General features: G+C 37.9%; 1 protein-coding gene across 5 annotated transcripts in view; it reads left to right on the top strand.

Moving 5' to 3' along the window:
- il1rapl1a (interleukin 1 receptor accessory protein-like 1a) overlaps positions 1–17483 on the top strand; it is a 257504-nt gene that overhangs the window by 227510 nt on the left and 12511 nt on the right. For all 5 annotated transcript variants that reach the window (XM_028436788.1, XM_028436786.1, XM_028436787.1 and 2 more), the window contains exon 7: positions 7720–7852. In XM_028436788.1, coding sequence (XP_028292589.1) covers positions 7720–7852 — 133 coding nt within the window. The remainder of the gene's footprint in view (positions 1–7719; positions 7853–17483) is intronic.

Here is a 17483-nt window from a genome sequence, read left to right as displayed (position 1 = left end):
TGTGATGCAAAACATCACATGATCTTGTTCTTAGCCAATAGCAAATATCAATTGTAATAGCTGGGTTTTCAACCCATAGAGGACAGTTACTGACATTTGACAACAAAAAATGCCAAATTTAAATGCTTTGACTAAAATGTTGAAAGTTGGACCAGGATCAATGAACAGCACTACTTTATACCTAAATACATTTATATTCAGCAGAAAAAAAAGTGATTTGGGGGTTTAGTTTCTCTTGAAGCATCTGAAATTCACATTGAAATAGTTAGAGAGCAGAATCTACATTTTCAAACATGATTCAATCTTTAAGTATCATCACGGCAGCAACAGAGTAGATCAAAAACATTTTCTTTAGAGTAAACTATAATTATCCTCCTATCAGTATGTTTTTAAGAAAAATCAGCACGTTGATTTGCCTTAGAATAGTTATTGGCACTCTAGGGCGTGATATTCCTTCCTTACTTATGGAGAGACCTGAGACTGTATCACATTCATACTCCTCAAATATTAAACCAGAAGCTACCAAAGCCACGATCAGGATACTGGCAAGGACTTGATTATCTTTACTTGAGCTAGCAGCTCTCTAGCAGAGAAAATCAGCATCTTTAAGACATAGCATGCTTTCATTGACTTAGACTTTAAGAGATTTAAAGCATAATAGACTCCTACCGCTCTGACACACTCAGTTATTTCCAATAACCACAGGAATAATAAATCAGCATCATTATTATTTCAGCTGAGCAAACACCATCTTTTTCAGTTACTAAGGGTAACAAACATCTAATAACAGATCCCAATAATGAGGCTACGGCTCTGAGCATTGATAGAAGAAGAGGAGAAAGGTTTTAAAAAGCTGTTCCACCTCCTTTGAAACTTAATAGTGTGTGAATCATTTAGTTCATTGTTCCCGTCCTGGTTGATAGTCTTCCCACCATCTGCTCAAGGTTCTACCAGCATAATAACACTCATGACAGGTTTATGTAAAGCCATCTTGTCTCCATGGCTGGCTAGATTTCGAACCGCAAATCACTAAAACATCAGTCCAATTGCGTTATGTTTTTTTCTTTTGTTGAAGGATACTTGTCGCTGAAGTAAAGTGCTCATGTCTGTTGGTTTGTTTTGTTTATTCGACCACATATACAAAAAAAAAAAAATCTAAATAAACACACAATTGAATAATATAGTTAATCATACCTTGTTTGAAAAGGGTGCAGCTTTAAGTTAATGAAACGTATCTAGTCCTTCCCCTCCATTGTTGCTCTTAATCAGTCACAGCAAATGTAGAATTACAAATGAAATAGAATACAAGAAAGGCACACTGCTCATTGTCATGAGTTCATTTTTCCTATTTTCTTTTGTATCTTTTCCGAATATGGTTTGTATTTTGAACTTTTTTACTGGTGATCAGCAGCTGGCTTTCATTTCTTCATTGCAACTGTTCCACTGATGAACTCCTTTGGCTGATATGCAGGTTTTGTGTGTGTGTGCGCGCGTGCCAGCGTGTGTTGGTTTGTACAAGCTTTTGTTGTTGTTGTTGTTGTTGTTTTTTAAATGCATATTCCCCTGAGATTGTGTTTATTTTCCCTCATTTGAAGCAGCTTTTGGATGCCCTTTGGTAATTGCCGATGCAAACGAGCTTTTTTAGTTATAATCCTGCATAATTACATCTATTTCTGCAAAAAAAAAAAGCTGTTCATCAATGTGCATTGTCCCTATCAGATAAACAAATAGATAAATAAATTGACTCTGATTTGATTTGTGCATGATTTGCATTTTAGTGCCTTCAGTTTGATGAAGTGAGTTTAAATGCTTTTATTTACAGTTTTAATTGTGCTTTTCCAAAAATTGAATATTGTGTCCGTGGAGGGGGGGAACTCATGTACCTTGAACCCTTGCAGAGATCATGGATCTTTTATTTGTAATGCAGACCCATCAGCAATGCTGCCTTTGTGTGAGTTCCATAAATCATGGTAAAAAAAAGTCTTCCGCCATCTAAAGAGTTTTCATTTAGAATAATCTTATGATTTTCTTTATTATTGGAGCTCCAATAATCCAGCGCCATGACGGTTAGATTTCCTTTGGCCCCTTACCGCTAGCAAAGTTTTCACACACACATAACTGCTCCGCTGCGTAACTGCCGCGCAATCTGCAGTTCGTCAGTCCCCATCCGTGCTGACTATCTGTTGCAATTAATGCGTAATCACGATATAATGAGTTTTCATCAATACAAAGAGATCCACAATGCCATACAAACGGTTTATTGTGTTCTTGAAGAGGAGCAGAAGGAAATCGACTCAGTCCTGCCCTGTAGATCTTCCGCTTTTGTGGAGATTACTGTGATTCAACCGCAGATAAGTGCAACATTTATATGTGAAATATCATCCAAGAAGAAAGCTGAAGAAAGCTGTAGATAGGCAACGGCAAACCCCCAGCGACCCTGAGGGAGCAGGGGGGTCGTTAAATGGACGGAATTACGATCCGCCTTGAACACAGAGTATTTCATTCTAAAAATTAACGAGATATTGTGTTATGCAGCACAGCTTCTGCGTCCGGCAAGAACGTCCGGCAAGAACGAAGAAGTTGTGGTTCCGCAGCAGTTTCAGAGCAGCTACGGATCCGGTTTTAATTAAGGGTATGGCTGCAGGGGCAGTGAAGTCTCCTCGGGTCTCGGCAGTAGTTTTGATGATGCAGACGCGCTTAAGTAAAGCTAACAGGCAAGCTACCGCTAGCCTCTGGGGGGATGCTAACTGTTGCGTAGGTTTGCGTAAAGACCTTGCCTCACTTGGTCCTTTTGGCTTTACTCTCATCCTGCTACTTTCTTTCCTCCCTCTTTTGCACTCTGCTTTTCTTCTTTCTGAATGAGTCATCGTGACTCTTCATGACTGTATCAAGGTCAAGGTAATTGGAAAAATAATCATTTCCCCTCTCATACCACCTTACTGACCTGTCTTCTGGACAGTGCTACTTCTTTCTCTTTTCCTTCCTTCATGGGCCCTTTATGGCGTTTGGGCCCCACTGTCAATAGTTACGCCAGTGCCCACCACAAAAACCACCAACATCAAACCCATAGCAATGAAAGAAGGAATAATTATAAAAGGACAGACCATCAACAAGAGGACATCTTCATAAGTTTGATAATGTGACGGTTGTTGGTAATCCGATGGCACATACACACAACCGCCTCCATCCCCTGGGAGAAAACAATGTGGCTCTGAGAGAAATTGCTGCATTTGGATAAAAATAAGACGGCATGAGGTCTCTATTGGCTTCCTGTGATTCCCAGGCAGCTCAGTGGAGACTTCCTCTCCAGGCAGTGGCTGCTGGCAGCATGACATTTCTGCTGTAACAATTGATTCTAGGGATAAACTAACCACATGGGGCAGATTTATCAACATTCAAAGATGTTTGTGCTGCATCTGTGCCACACGTGGAGATGCACAGCTGTACAATGCGGTTACCCTTTGTGTTTGCAATGCAAATCATTAGGTCCAGCTGCATAGCGAAGCGCCCCCACACTAAATTCTGCTTGTTGGTGTGGGTGTAATCACACTCAGGAGGTTCCTGTTTTGCAGGTACAGTATGTAGCCTTTGTAGAGGTTGGCTGTGCACAAACACCAAGCTTCGAGTGGCGGGTGAACTTTGGAAATGTCATCCACAGCTTCTCACAGACAGCGCGCCATCAGTTCAGTTTTGGGTGTTCTCCCTTCATCCTCATCCTGTGGAACTTCTGCTGAGGGTTGACCTGCTGAAATCTCTTTGGGCCTCGATTGTGTGTGTGAAACATAAAGGTCTGGGGTCGAATTCAAGCAGGCTTTAAAACATAGTCACGCGTGTGTGTTTCTGATCAAACATAACTGAGGGGCCTTTTATAATGGAACTTTTCTATGGCTGGATGGGATATATTGGATAGAAATGAGGGACCACGTTATCCTCCAATATACACCCTTTAAACCAAATAAGATCCCTTTATTGTGTAATAGTATTATACCATGGGGTGACCGTGGCTCAGTGGTAGAGTAGGTCATCCAATACCCGAAGGATTGGGGGTTTGAAATCCACTCTATCCAAGTCATTAACATTGTGTCCTTGAGCAAGGCACTCTACCCACATTGCCTAGTATGAATGTACAGTAGTGTGTGAGTGAGTGTTGTTGGTGGTCGTATGACCGATGGTGCACTATGGCAGCCTTGCTTCTGTCATTCTGCCCCAGGGCGGCTATGGCTACAATAGTAGCTTACCACCACATTAGGTCACTTAAAGTGGACTTTGCTAAAATATCAACAATCTTTAATTATAAATCATTTTCCAACAAAAACAAAAACAGTATTGATAAACTCAGATTGTATTAATTATAACTTGACAGTAAAGGTGGAACAATAGTTATATAGTGCAACAAGATAAGTTGTTTTAGCAGAATCTGAGGATTGTAACAGTCTGTTGAACCATTTACTGGATTAGGCGTTAGCGTTTACTTAAGCAGGCAAAACCACAGGCCACCAAATCATAGTTTGTATGGGATCCAAATGAAACTAAAGACGTCCCTGCACTTACTCCGAAAAACTAGGCCATCTGTGGCTACAATGTAGCTTACCACCACTGGCTTGTTGAAAAATTGACATTAAAACCACGCATGAGGGTCTATAGTGACAAAGACCCAAAGTAAAACAGTAATCTGATTGCACAACAGAAAACCTATAATAATCATGATATTAATGGCTTGGATTTATATAGAGCTTTACAGAAACCATTATCATTCAAACCAGTCACTCACATCATGCATACCAATGGTGGTAAGCTACAATTTAGCCACAGCTGGCCTGGAACATACAGACAGAAGCGTGGCTGCCATTTTCAGCCTATGGCCCCTCTGACCACCACCAACTTTCATGCACAATTCATATCTATTCATACGAGGCAATGTGGGTAAGGTGCCTTGCCCAAGGATACAATGACTTGGATAGATCTCACCCTCAACAGTTCAGTTTTTGGACAATCCACTCTAACATGGCCACCGAAGACAAAACATTTCTCATGCTCGATAGTGTTGGATCTCAAACGCAGTCCCTTACTGGACAGCCACTTTGGACTGGCCAGTGCGTTGCATGAGAGAATGGTTTCTGTCTTCAGCAACTGCTGGTTCATTCATCATGAAAAGAAACGTTTACATGATTGCAATGGATTTATTTTAAAAAGGTTGTATGAGCACTTTGGTCAAATTCTGAAACACTTTACTTTAAAGTGGCACTTATTTATTTCTTTTGAATTGTTTGAGCCATAGGGAAACAAGTGCTGTCAAGTGAACGTGGTAGGGAGCATTGCTGCCTCACAGCGGGAGATTGTGCATGTGTGACCTGGTTGCAATTATGGTTCCATGTTATTTCTGAGTATGTACGAGTTTTCTTTAAGTGCTCGGTTTTCCTTCCGCTGTGCTGGAACAGAAATCTTTTGTTAAGTGAAATGGACATAAGATTGAATGTGTGTGGGTGAGTTGATTAAGAACTGTTAATTGTGGAGTAATGAGCACAAAGTATTACGTATGTCATTATAGTAATAAACACAAGTACAGTAGCATCTCTTTTACACCCCCCCACCCCACCCTGCTCCTTACGTCTCTCCCACTGCTTCCCAAATGACTTACCCCACAGCAATGCACAGAGCGGCTTCTCCCAGGAGAAGTGTCTTATATATTGCAGTGTTCAGTATGTGCTGCATGATTAGCCTTCCCTCATCTCTGTGTTGTTTACATGTTTCGGTGCGGTTCACTGAGATGCAGCACCATGTGATCACTGCACCCAAGGCCCTTTCAGAATGCCACTCCAGTGATACGCAAAGGGAACATGTACAAAGTACATGCCAGCAGTGATCCGTCTGTATTCCAATGCAGGCGTAGTTCATAGAGAGTGGGGTTGGGTCTGTGAGCAGTGAGACGGAGGCCTGTTTCTGTCATTTCTTATCAGCTCACATTTTGCTTCATCTACACTGACTTTTTATCATCCATTTTTAGTCATTGACAGACAATGCAAAAACCACGACTGTATTCAGAAATAAAGGCAGTGTGCTATGATACAGGTATAGCTTGTTGAAAAATTAATGTTAAAACCACGCATGAGGGTCTACAGTTACAAAGACCCAAAGTAAATCAGATTGCAATCACATCATGTAACCATTTCAGTCTAATCCAGCCAAGTCAGTACTGCTTTGTACTGATGTAAATTAAGTTTTAGTCGAGTTTCTATTTCTCTATCCTCTATACCTCCACAGTATATACTGTATTATAAGGGCAACTGGCGGGCAAATGCACAGAATTACAAAAAAAACAAAAATGTACAAAATGACACAAAATTTACAAATAACACAAAAGGAGAATAAAGATACACAACATGACTCCAAAAATACACAGTACCCGACTACAGAAATACAAAAAACACAAAAATACACAAAATGACAACATGAATAGTAATTCCAGCAAGTTTTTTTTGGTCTTCTTTTTTGAAATATATGTTTGGTTTCATTCATTCAGACAACTTTTTTTCAGGAAATTTGCTCTCCTCACATCTCAGGGGTAATTGCTTTGATATATCCCCACGAGTTCTTTCATAATGAATAAACGAAACCTTAACATATAAGACAATATGAATACACGTAAATGATTCAAAAATCACAAAATGAGAGGAAAAGCAACAAAATGACTTCAAAAACACATTCAATGACCACAAAAACCCTTTGTTATTTCCTGTATTAAATCTCAGTTTGGTCATTTTTCTAATTGATGAATATTGAATATTGATAATATTGATAATACTCATGTGGCCATGAATATTATATCAGACAATTCCAGTTTTGTGGCCCCTGTTATGATAAAAGTTGTTCTCTGCTGCTCTACACCCACTTATCCTGTCCCTGACCCTGTCCAGGGTTATGGGATGTCGAAGCTTAATCAGTTGACTCAGCAATTTTCACCCTGGAGAGAGCGCCAATCCATCGTGCAGCTAATACACAGACGGACTATCCCAGACAGCCGTCTCAGAATAAAATGTTGGAAAAACCGAAGTGAAAGTCGGGAGCAATTTTAATATAAAAGATGACTGTACCACGCAGATGCACACCTTCACTTTACAATCACCTCTCATGTCACTGTCTAATTAAACCAAAGAGAAAATCAAATCTATTCATTCACTAAGTAAAGACCCCACCCTCCATTTTCTCTTGAGTGGCAATTACTTCCCCTTCCACATAACTGTAGCAACTCTCAAAACACTGCAATTGTTGACTCCTGACCTTTTCTTCTACCTCCAGCAGCAGCTCAAAACAACAAAAAAAATAATGTTTGTTTGTTCTCACAGACAAAGTCCACAGAGGGAGTTTCAGGAAGCTCTTCATTGCCCTCGTGTGTTTGTTACACTTCTGTTGCTTTTCTGCATGTGTGGGCACCGTTATCTACGTGAGGCAGAATGTTGTCAAGTATTGCCTGTGAAAAGAAGGACAAGAAAGGCTGAAATCAAGGTTACACATCTCGAGCAAGGATGTCAGGAGTGGAAAACTGTTGAGTCACCTGATTCTGTCCTATGCATGAATCTGGGAGTGGTTTGGCGTGGATGTTTTCCTAAATAAACAGACAGTTAACAGACAGTAAGAGACAGTGGTATTTGCTCAGTTCAGGAAAACCTTTGTAGTGACAATTCAAGCGTGAACGCATGTGCTTTTTTTTTTTCCTTGCAGGAAGTACTTTGAACCTGACTTGCCGGGCGTTTTTTGGATACAGCGGTGATGTCAGTCCTCTCATCTACTGGATGAAGGGAGAGAAGTTCATCGAGGACCTGGATGAAGAGAGAGTCCAAGAGAGCGATATCAAGTAAGAAGTCTGCTCTGCTTAAGCTCAGATCATGTAAATGGATGTGGCAGTAATGAGGAAATAATAGCTGCAGTATATAAAGTTACTGCAAAATGTAAAAAAAAACAAAAACAAAGCAATGGTTTTGCATGTTGTAGTTCATTAACTCCAAATTGCAGACAGTAAATCCCCCTTTTTGTCAAATGCAACTAGTCTAAAGTTTAGATAGCTATTCTAATACAACGTTATCCTCATATAAGCTTAAGTAAAAATTCGTTTTAATTTTTACATTAAAAAAAATACAAGAAACATGAAGTTTCCAATTAGTGCTATTTCTGAATGTCACATGTTATTTTAAAGGTTATTCTTTCTACATATAGTTCAGTGGCATTAGCTACAGATTAACAAAAGCTAGAACAATGAGAAAATAGATCTGTATCTGTAATATGTTTCAATAGATACTGTATATGCAATGCATTCCACTGTAGTCAAGGTGTTGAGGTAAATCAATCATTTATTTTTCATTTCATCCTAAATTTTCAGAATTTAGGAATACTTTAGCCTCAATCCTGTGAGATAAAAAAGGAAATATGAAATACAAATAATGTACATGATATGATGTAGGCTTCTAGGGCTGTATATAGCGTCAGAGCCACAGACTGCACCCAAATACGGATACATTTGTGGATAGAAAAGGACCTTAATTAAATGAAACTGATCAATTTGTCTGTTTATTGTCCTATGAATTAATAATGTAGAATTTCACAAATTTAAGCAAGAACAGTCAGCAATTTCCTGCCAGCATAACTTCCTTTTTGCTTTTACTGCAGCAACAGTGTTGCTTTTCGCCTCAATTATGGATTTTAATTATTCTTGTAATTTTTTTTTAATTGTTCCTCATGGTAACGTAGGCTGCTCTGTACGGTTTCTCTGTGTTTGCAATTGAGCAGACGCTGCAATCTACTCCCGTTTTATATAAGCGCGCAAGCAGCCAGGCTGATAAAAGCAGGCATAAGTTAACGTGTTGATAACCTGATTCATAGTACAGCTGCTCTGGGACTGTGAATGTTTGGTACTGGGAAATGTCACATATATATTTATCCAGCTTTGTAGTATAGGCCCTTTGTGTATTTTTGTTGTTTTTTTGTTTTTGTTCTTGTTATATTTTTCAGTTCTTTATTAGTAGTTGTCTTGTGTATTTATGGAGTGATTGTGTGTATATTTGTTATTTGGTGCATTTTTTTTTTTTTCTTTTTTATTTGTTATTGTTATCCTTTTGTGTACTTTTCTGTAACGTTCTGTTTTTTTAATCATTCTGTGTGTTAATTTTGGGGGCCACACAAATTTGGTTGTCCAGTTGCCCATGTCTGTTTTAGACCAATCGGCCCTAAAATATTATACGTTATTTATAATAATATTGCATGGGTCCAACTTATGCATTCCTTTAATGCATAAGTTGGACCCATGCAATGTTCAGGTGCCGTAATATAAAGACCCTCATTGTTCCTCTCTTCACCTGTCAATCACAGGCTGCATAGTTGGGGTTAGGGCTGATTCTCAAACCCAGAAACACATTTTAACAAAATGACCTGTCAATACTTAGCTTGGATACTTGTTTCGGAGTATCACTCTAGAGTTTCTAACATACAAAACAACTCGTGTTACAAGCCCTTCTTCGTGTCGCTCCTTCCTGAAACGTGTAACACATTTAAACAAGTCTATTTTTCTGATGCATGTGCATGTTCTCCGTTGGGGCTCTTTGGAGAGACTGCAGCTCAGAGGTGACAGCCCTGTTAGATGGTGAGCAACTGCCATTTTTCACACTGCCACAACTATCTCTGTCTGCTTCACTGCACCTATCGAAGCAGCTTGCAAATGGGCCAGGAGGGGGAGAAAAGGTGAGGTTATATGAGAGGGTGAGAGTCGATAGAGAGGATGAGGAGAGAGAAGAATAATGGTTAAGAAAAATGACTGTAAAATGTTTGTGTGTTGAAAAAATAAATAAAAAAAATGAAAATAAGAAAAATCTGAATTCAGCTTCCTGATGGTTTCCCCCACCTTTTATGTCTTCTCCTCTCCTCCCATACACCAGGATAGCCCTCCTCATACATACATAATATTTCAGTAATTAGATCGATATCCTGGAAATGTCCAACATTCAAACAGGGACAGAATGTGAAATGTTGAACAAATATGTTTGTTCTTTAAAGCCAAACCATCAACCTTTTTCCAGACACTGGGACATTTTCTAAGGACTACCTCTCTTCATCAGGCTGGCATCTACACACCTATTAGCTTTATTACTCATGCAACAGCAGCGAAACTGTGGCTTAGAGAGGAGAACTCGTATCTTTAGCTCAGCCTTTCAGCTGGCTTTTATTTACCCAACTCTCAGCCTATTGATTTGGAGGAGTTCATTTCTGTTGTAACCCCAGTCCATAAATTCTCATTTGCGCCACAGGGACAAGGCTGGTGTTGCTATCATAGCATGGATGGCTGAACATTAGCATAGCATGCAAAGATTAATAAATTAGCAAAACAAATCTGCCCTCAGCATAATGAAAGAGTTGATCGATGTGGTATTGACACACTTCAGATGGTGTTTTGCAGGTGTACATTGGACTGAGTGTATGAATGGGGTGAATCAGCTGGCGATTGATCAGTAAGTGAGCAAATACAGAGGGGTTTTTTTTAATGAGAACGAGAGAAAACATAGAAGAAAAAGCGCCTGCAGCTGCCCATGTTTTAAAACAAGCTTTTGATTTACTCATTCTGCCCAGGCCTTATCAATACACTCAATCACACAAAACAAGGTGATGATTCTACCGGCAGTTTCCTAAGTATATACACACAGTACATGTAATCTTAAAATCTCTTTGACCAACAATACAGTATATATATATATATATATATATATATATATATATGTACATATATATGTACATATATATGTATATATATATGTACATATATATGTATATATATATATGTATATATATATATATAAACTTTCACCAAAATGTAGCCCCAATACCAAATAATCTTTTGCACACATAAATCTATCGCAAATTCAGAAATCAATTAATCAGGTTTTGATTTATTTTTTTAATAAACTGTAAAATGTATAAAATCTCTCCCACCTATATCCCACACAAACGATCTACGCAGATTTCTTTTTTTTTTTTTTTTTTGATTAATCAAAGTCTACAGTGTATCAACATTTTTGCCTGGAAATTGTAATCTTACTTTACTTTATTTGTTTATTTGGAGAGGACAGAGCACATTAATGAACACCAGTGCAATACTTTGTGTAAATCTGCCAGATTAAGCCATGAGCTACTTTCCATCCGTATTCCTCATATATTTTAGACAATGACAATAAAAGATACAGACATGGACATATTATACACACAGACATGGACATAATATACATACAGACATTGACATAATATACACACAGACATGGACATAATATACACACAGACATGGACATAATATACATACAGACATTGACATAATATACACACAGACATTGACATAATATACACACAGACATGGACATAATATACACACAGACATTGACATAATATACACACAGACATGGACATAATATACACACAGACATGGACATAATATACACACAGACATTGACATAATATACACACAGACATGGACATAATATACATACAGACATTGACATAATATACACACAGACATGGACATAATATACACACAGACATTGACATAATATACACACAGACATTGACATAATATACACACAGATATGGACATAATATACACACAGATATGGACATAATATACACACAGACATGGACATAATATACACACAGACATGGACATAATATACACACAGACATTGACATAATATACACACAGACATGGACATAATATACACACAGACATTGACATAATATACACACAGACATGGACATAATATACACACAGACATTGACATAATATACACACAGACATTGACATAATATAAACACAGACATTGACATAATATACACACAGACATTGACATAATATACACACAGACATTGACATAATATACATACAGACATTGACATAATATACACACAGACATTGACATAATATACACACAGACATGGACATAATATACACACAGACATGGACATAATATACACACAGACATTGACATAATATACACACAGACATGGACATAATATACACACAGACATGGACATAATATACACACAGACATGGACATAATATACACACAGACATTGACATAATATACACACAGACATTGACATAATATACACACAGACATGGACATAATATACACACAGACATTGACATAATATACACACAGACATTGACATAATATACACACAGACATTGACATAATATACACACAGATATGGACATAATATACACACAGACATGGACATAATATACACACAGACATGGACATAATATACACACAGACATTGACATAATATACACACAGACATTGACATAATATACACACAGACATTGACATAATATACACACAGACATGGACATAATATACACACAGACATTGACATAATATACACACAGACATTGACATAATATACACACAGATATGGACATAATATACACACAGACATGGACATAATATACACACAGACATTGACATAATATACACACAGACATGGACATAATATACACACAGACATTGACATAATATACACACAGACATGGACATAATATACACACAGACATTGACATAATATACACACAGACATTGACATAATATACACACAGATATGGACATAATATACACACAGATATGGACATAATATACACACAGACATGGACATAATATACATACAGACATGGACATAATATACACACAGATATGGACATAAGATACACACAGACATTGACATAATATACACACAGACATGGACATAATATACACACAGACATGGACATAATATACACACAGATATGGACATAATATACACACAGATATGGACATAATATACACACAGATATGGACATAATATACACACAGACATGGACATAATATACACACAGATATGGACATAATATACACACAGATATGGACATAATATACACACGGACATGGTCATAATGTATACATTATTTACAACCAACTGAGGCAATTTCTTATTAAAAAAATTCTATAGATGATCACATGACTGATTCTTGTTGTGTTCTTTCTTTCTTTCTTTCTTTCTTTCTTTCTTTCTCTCATATTTAGGTAAGCACTCTGAGATGACTTTGTTGTAATTTGCGCTATATGAATAAAGTTGAGTTGATTTGCTTTTAACAATGTTTTCAGCTCTTTTTTAAAAGCTGTAAAGGTTGATGTCTTAAACATTAATATTTAAACATTTTCTTGCATATTCTTGCTTTATACATTTTCTATGTTAATTTTTTAAAAAAAATTACAACATTTTGGAGTCATTGTAGATGATGTTTGGAAACTATCAAAATTGTATCTCAAAAACAGAATTTCTTACAGCATTTTCAAACTCGCTCCCATGTAAACTTTTGGAATCAATGCAAACAAATCCCATGTTTAAACATCAGTTTTTCACTTATGGAGCCAATAAATCATTGGTAAAAAAAAACAATATATATACAGTATATATATGTTTCTTTTTTTTTTGACTTAACTAAAATTTTTGAGAGTTGCAATGTGCTACTTAGCTCAGTGACATAGAAGATTTGTCTTGGTGGTAAAGATTGTGAGTGGAAGCCCGAGCTCATGCAACATTTCCATCTTTGCCTTATTTATTGCCTGGCTAAACACATATAAAGACAAGCACTCACTCCTATTCACTTCAATTTAATCTTTTTTAATTAATCTAACATGCATGTTTTCTTACAGTGGGAGAAAAATGGAGAAAACACACAAGCATGTGTATAACATGCTAACTAATGCAGACCTCCAAACACCCAACTGTCTAACCAAAAGATTACATTTTAAACCTAACAAGAAGGTGACTGCCATTGACATCATTTGGTTTAGTAACGTTGACTGCCAAAGACATCTAAAGACGTCAATTGTGTTTTTCACCTGGGGTTGCTAGGAGACTGTGTAACTTGTACAATGATGTAGTGACTACAGTGGTATGCAAAAGTTTGGGCACCCTTGTAAATGTTCATGATTTTCCTTAATAAATAATTGGTTGTTTGGATAACAAATTCCAGTTAAATTTATCATATAGGGGACAAACACAGTGATATTTGAGAAGTGAAATAAAGTTTATTCGATTTACAGAAAGTGTGCTAGAATTATTTAAACAGAATTAGGCATGTGCATAAGTTTAGGCACCCTTGCATCTTATTGATTTTAATACTCTTAGCACTAATTATTGGAACTCAAAATTGTTTTGGTAACCTCAGTGATCCTTGATCTCCATACACAGGTGAATCCAATCATGAGTCAGGGTATTTAAGTAGGAAAATTCTAGGTGTTTCCTCTTTGCATCTTCTCTGATTAGTGGCAACATGGGAGCCTCAAAACACCTCTCAAATGACCTGAAAACAAAGATAATTCAACATCATGGTTTAGGGGAGGGATACAAAAAGCTATCCCAGCGATTTAAGCTTTCAGTTTCAACTGTGAGGAACATTGTGAGGAATTGGAAGACCACAGGCACAGTTCTAGTTAAGGCCCGAAGTGGAAGACCAACAAAGATCTCCGAAAGGCAGCGGCGCAGGATGGTGAGAACAGTCACAGTCAACCCGCAGACCAGCTCCAAAGACCTACAACATCAGCTTGCTGCAGATGGTGTCACTGTGCATCGTTCCACTATTCAGCGCACTTTACACAAGGAGATGCTGTATGGAAGAGTAATGCGGAAAAAGCCTTTTCTCTGCACACGCCACAAACGGGGTCGCTTGAGGTATGCTAAAGCACATTTGGACAAGCCAGCTTCATTTTGGAACAAGGTGCTGTGGACTGATGAAACTAAAATACAGTTATTTGGGCATAACCAGGGGCGTTATGCATGGCGGAAAAAGAACACAGCATTCCAAGAAAAGCACTTGCTACCTACAGTAAAGTTTGGTGGTGGTTCCATCATGCTGTGGGGCTGTGTGTCCAGTGCAGGCACTGGGAATCTTGTTAAAGTTGAGGGGCGCATGGATTCCTCTCAATATCAGCAGATTCTGGAGAACAATGTCCAGGAATCAGTGACAAAGTTGAAGTTGCGCCGGGGCTGGATCTTTCAACAAGACAATGATCCTAAACACTGCTCAAAATCTACTAAGGCATTCATGCAGAGGAACAAGTACAACATCCTGGAATGGCCGTCTCAGTCCCCAGACCTGAATATTATTGAAAATGTATGGTGTGCTTTAAAACGGGCGGTCCATGCTCGGAAACCATCAAACCTGACTGAACTAGAGATGATCTGCAGAGAAGAATGGTCCAAAATACCTCCCACCAGAATCCAGACCCTAAGATCAAGGATCACTGAGGTTACCAAAACAATTTTGAGTTCCAATAATTAGTGCTAAGAGTATTAAAATCAATAAGATGCAAGGGTGCCTAAACTTATGCACATGCCTAATTCTGTTTAAATAATTCTAGCACACTTTCTGTAAATCGAATAAACTTTATTTCACTTCTCAAATATCACTGTGTTTGTCTCCTATATGATAAATTTAACTGGAATTTGTTATCCAAACAACCAATTATTTATTAAGGAAAATCATGAACATTTACAAGGGTGCCCAAACTTTTGCATACCACTGTAACTGATGACATGTTTGTTTTTATTTTCAGTTTGTAGTCATTTTGTGTGTTTTTGGGGCCTATAGTATGAAGCTAGATATCCTCTAATTTCCAGGATTTAATCAGTGTGTGCTGGACTACGAAGTTGGCTAACATCTTACGGAGCTAAATCACCATGGTAATTTAGGCTGAACACCTAACCTGGTCGGGACCAGGTTTTGTTCTGGACAAGATCTGAGCGAGTACTAAAGTCAGTTCTCTTGGAAAACGAGCTGTCCAATAAAAGGTGATGTGTGAACACGTCTCTGTGTGGATCTGATGTGACGCTGACAGGAGAGAATATTTAGACATTGATGCAAACCTTTCATTTACCGATGACGTTTTATAGGAAACATTGAGATTTTTATCTGATGGACTGATAAAGTAAAATAAGTAAAATAAGTCAGCCGATAAAGCCTGCTCATCGGGCGCTTTCAGACCGATAAATTCATTCATTCATTCATGTATTCTGGGGTAATGCAAAGAGCCTCAGTCCTGTAAGATAATATAAAATATAAATATATTCCACCTTATGATTTAGACTGATTTGTATGTGTGCAGCATTAGAGCCTCAAACAAGGTAAGAATGAAAGTGAAACTGATCAGAGTGTCTGTTTATTTTACGTTTATAATCTCACTAATTTAAGTATTAACACTCGTCAATTCCTGCATTCATCCCTTCCTGCTTTTAGTGCAGCAATAGTGTTGTTTTTGGTCTGAATTATGGATTTTAATTATTCATATTTTTAAAGAATTATTCTTCAATTGTGATGTAATTTGCTCTATAGTTCTGGTCTGACACTGTAATCTCCTCCTCTGTCACGTAGCCAGGCTGGAATCAACTCGCTTAACTTAGCGAGCTGTAATTGAGAGTCGTAGTACAGCTTCTGTTTGACGGAGAATGTTTGGTTAGGTGAAGCCCGCTAATGGAGATAAATCCAGAATATGATTATCTAGATTTGTAGTATTGGCCCTTGGAGTCATTATGTGTGCTTTTGTTGTCATTTTGTGTATTTTTCTGTCATTTTCTGCATTAATATAGTTGTTTTTGGGGTGACTTTCTGCATTTTTTGTTGTTTTCTGTATTTTCCTGTCATTTTGTGTAATTTTGTTGACAGTTTGTATGTCTTTGGAGCTATCATGTAATGTGTTGTTGTTTTTTTTTTGTGTTTTCGTAGTCATTTTGTTTGTTTAAGTGGTTGTTGTGTCAGTCTTTGTTGTCATTTTGTGTATTTTTGAAATTTTTGTGTACTTTGTGCATGTTCCTGTCAATTTGTGTGTTCTCAGAGTTATTTTGTGTATTATGTTGGGCTTTATATTCCTTCCAACTTCTTGGAATACAATTTTTTGGGATTTGTTTCGAGCCGCCAGTTGCCTATGTCAGCTCTAAAACATCAGGAGGCGATGAGATAAACCAGTTCGCTACTTAATAAAACCCACTTCTCAACAGGCAGGATAATTCTTTCTCTTTATATCTGCCATTATTTTGGCCTCATTTGTCGATATATATCCACAACTCACCTGGACCTTGTTATCGACCCACTCAAACTCCAGGTCTTCATCATCTCTATGTGAGGTTCAGGTGGTCATTATCCACCGAGCTGTATAGAAGCAAGCAGTAGTGGGATGATATAGAAAGGCTTCAAAGCTCACACCACTCCCTGGAGAGACATGAATTATTCCCAAGCCTCCTTTTCCACCACCACCACCACCCATCCCACTGCACAACAAGCTCAGTATCATCAGCGCTGCCTCAGTCTCTTCACACACAGCCCGTGCTGCACTTTCAATTACCGATGCCAAATCTCTCCAACGCGCTGTCCTTATGTGCAGTTTATTGGCTTGAGGGCGAGAGTGGAGTGAAATGCT

Source organism: Gouania willdenowi, chromosome 21 (assembly GCF_900634775.1).
Source record: "Gouania willdenowi chromosome 21, fGouWil2.1, whole genome shotgun sequence".
Classification (NCBI taxonomy): Eukaryota; Metazoa; Chordata; class Actinopteri; order Blenniiformes; family Gobiesocidae; genus Gouania; species Gouania willdenowi.
Note: the sequence above shows the minus strand (reverse complement) of the source record. Positions and strands in the feature narration are given on the sequence as shown.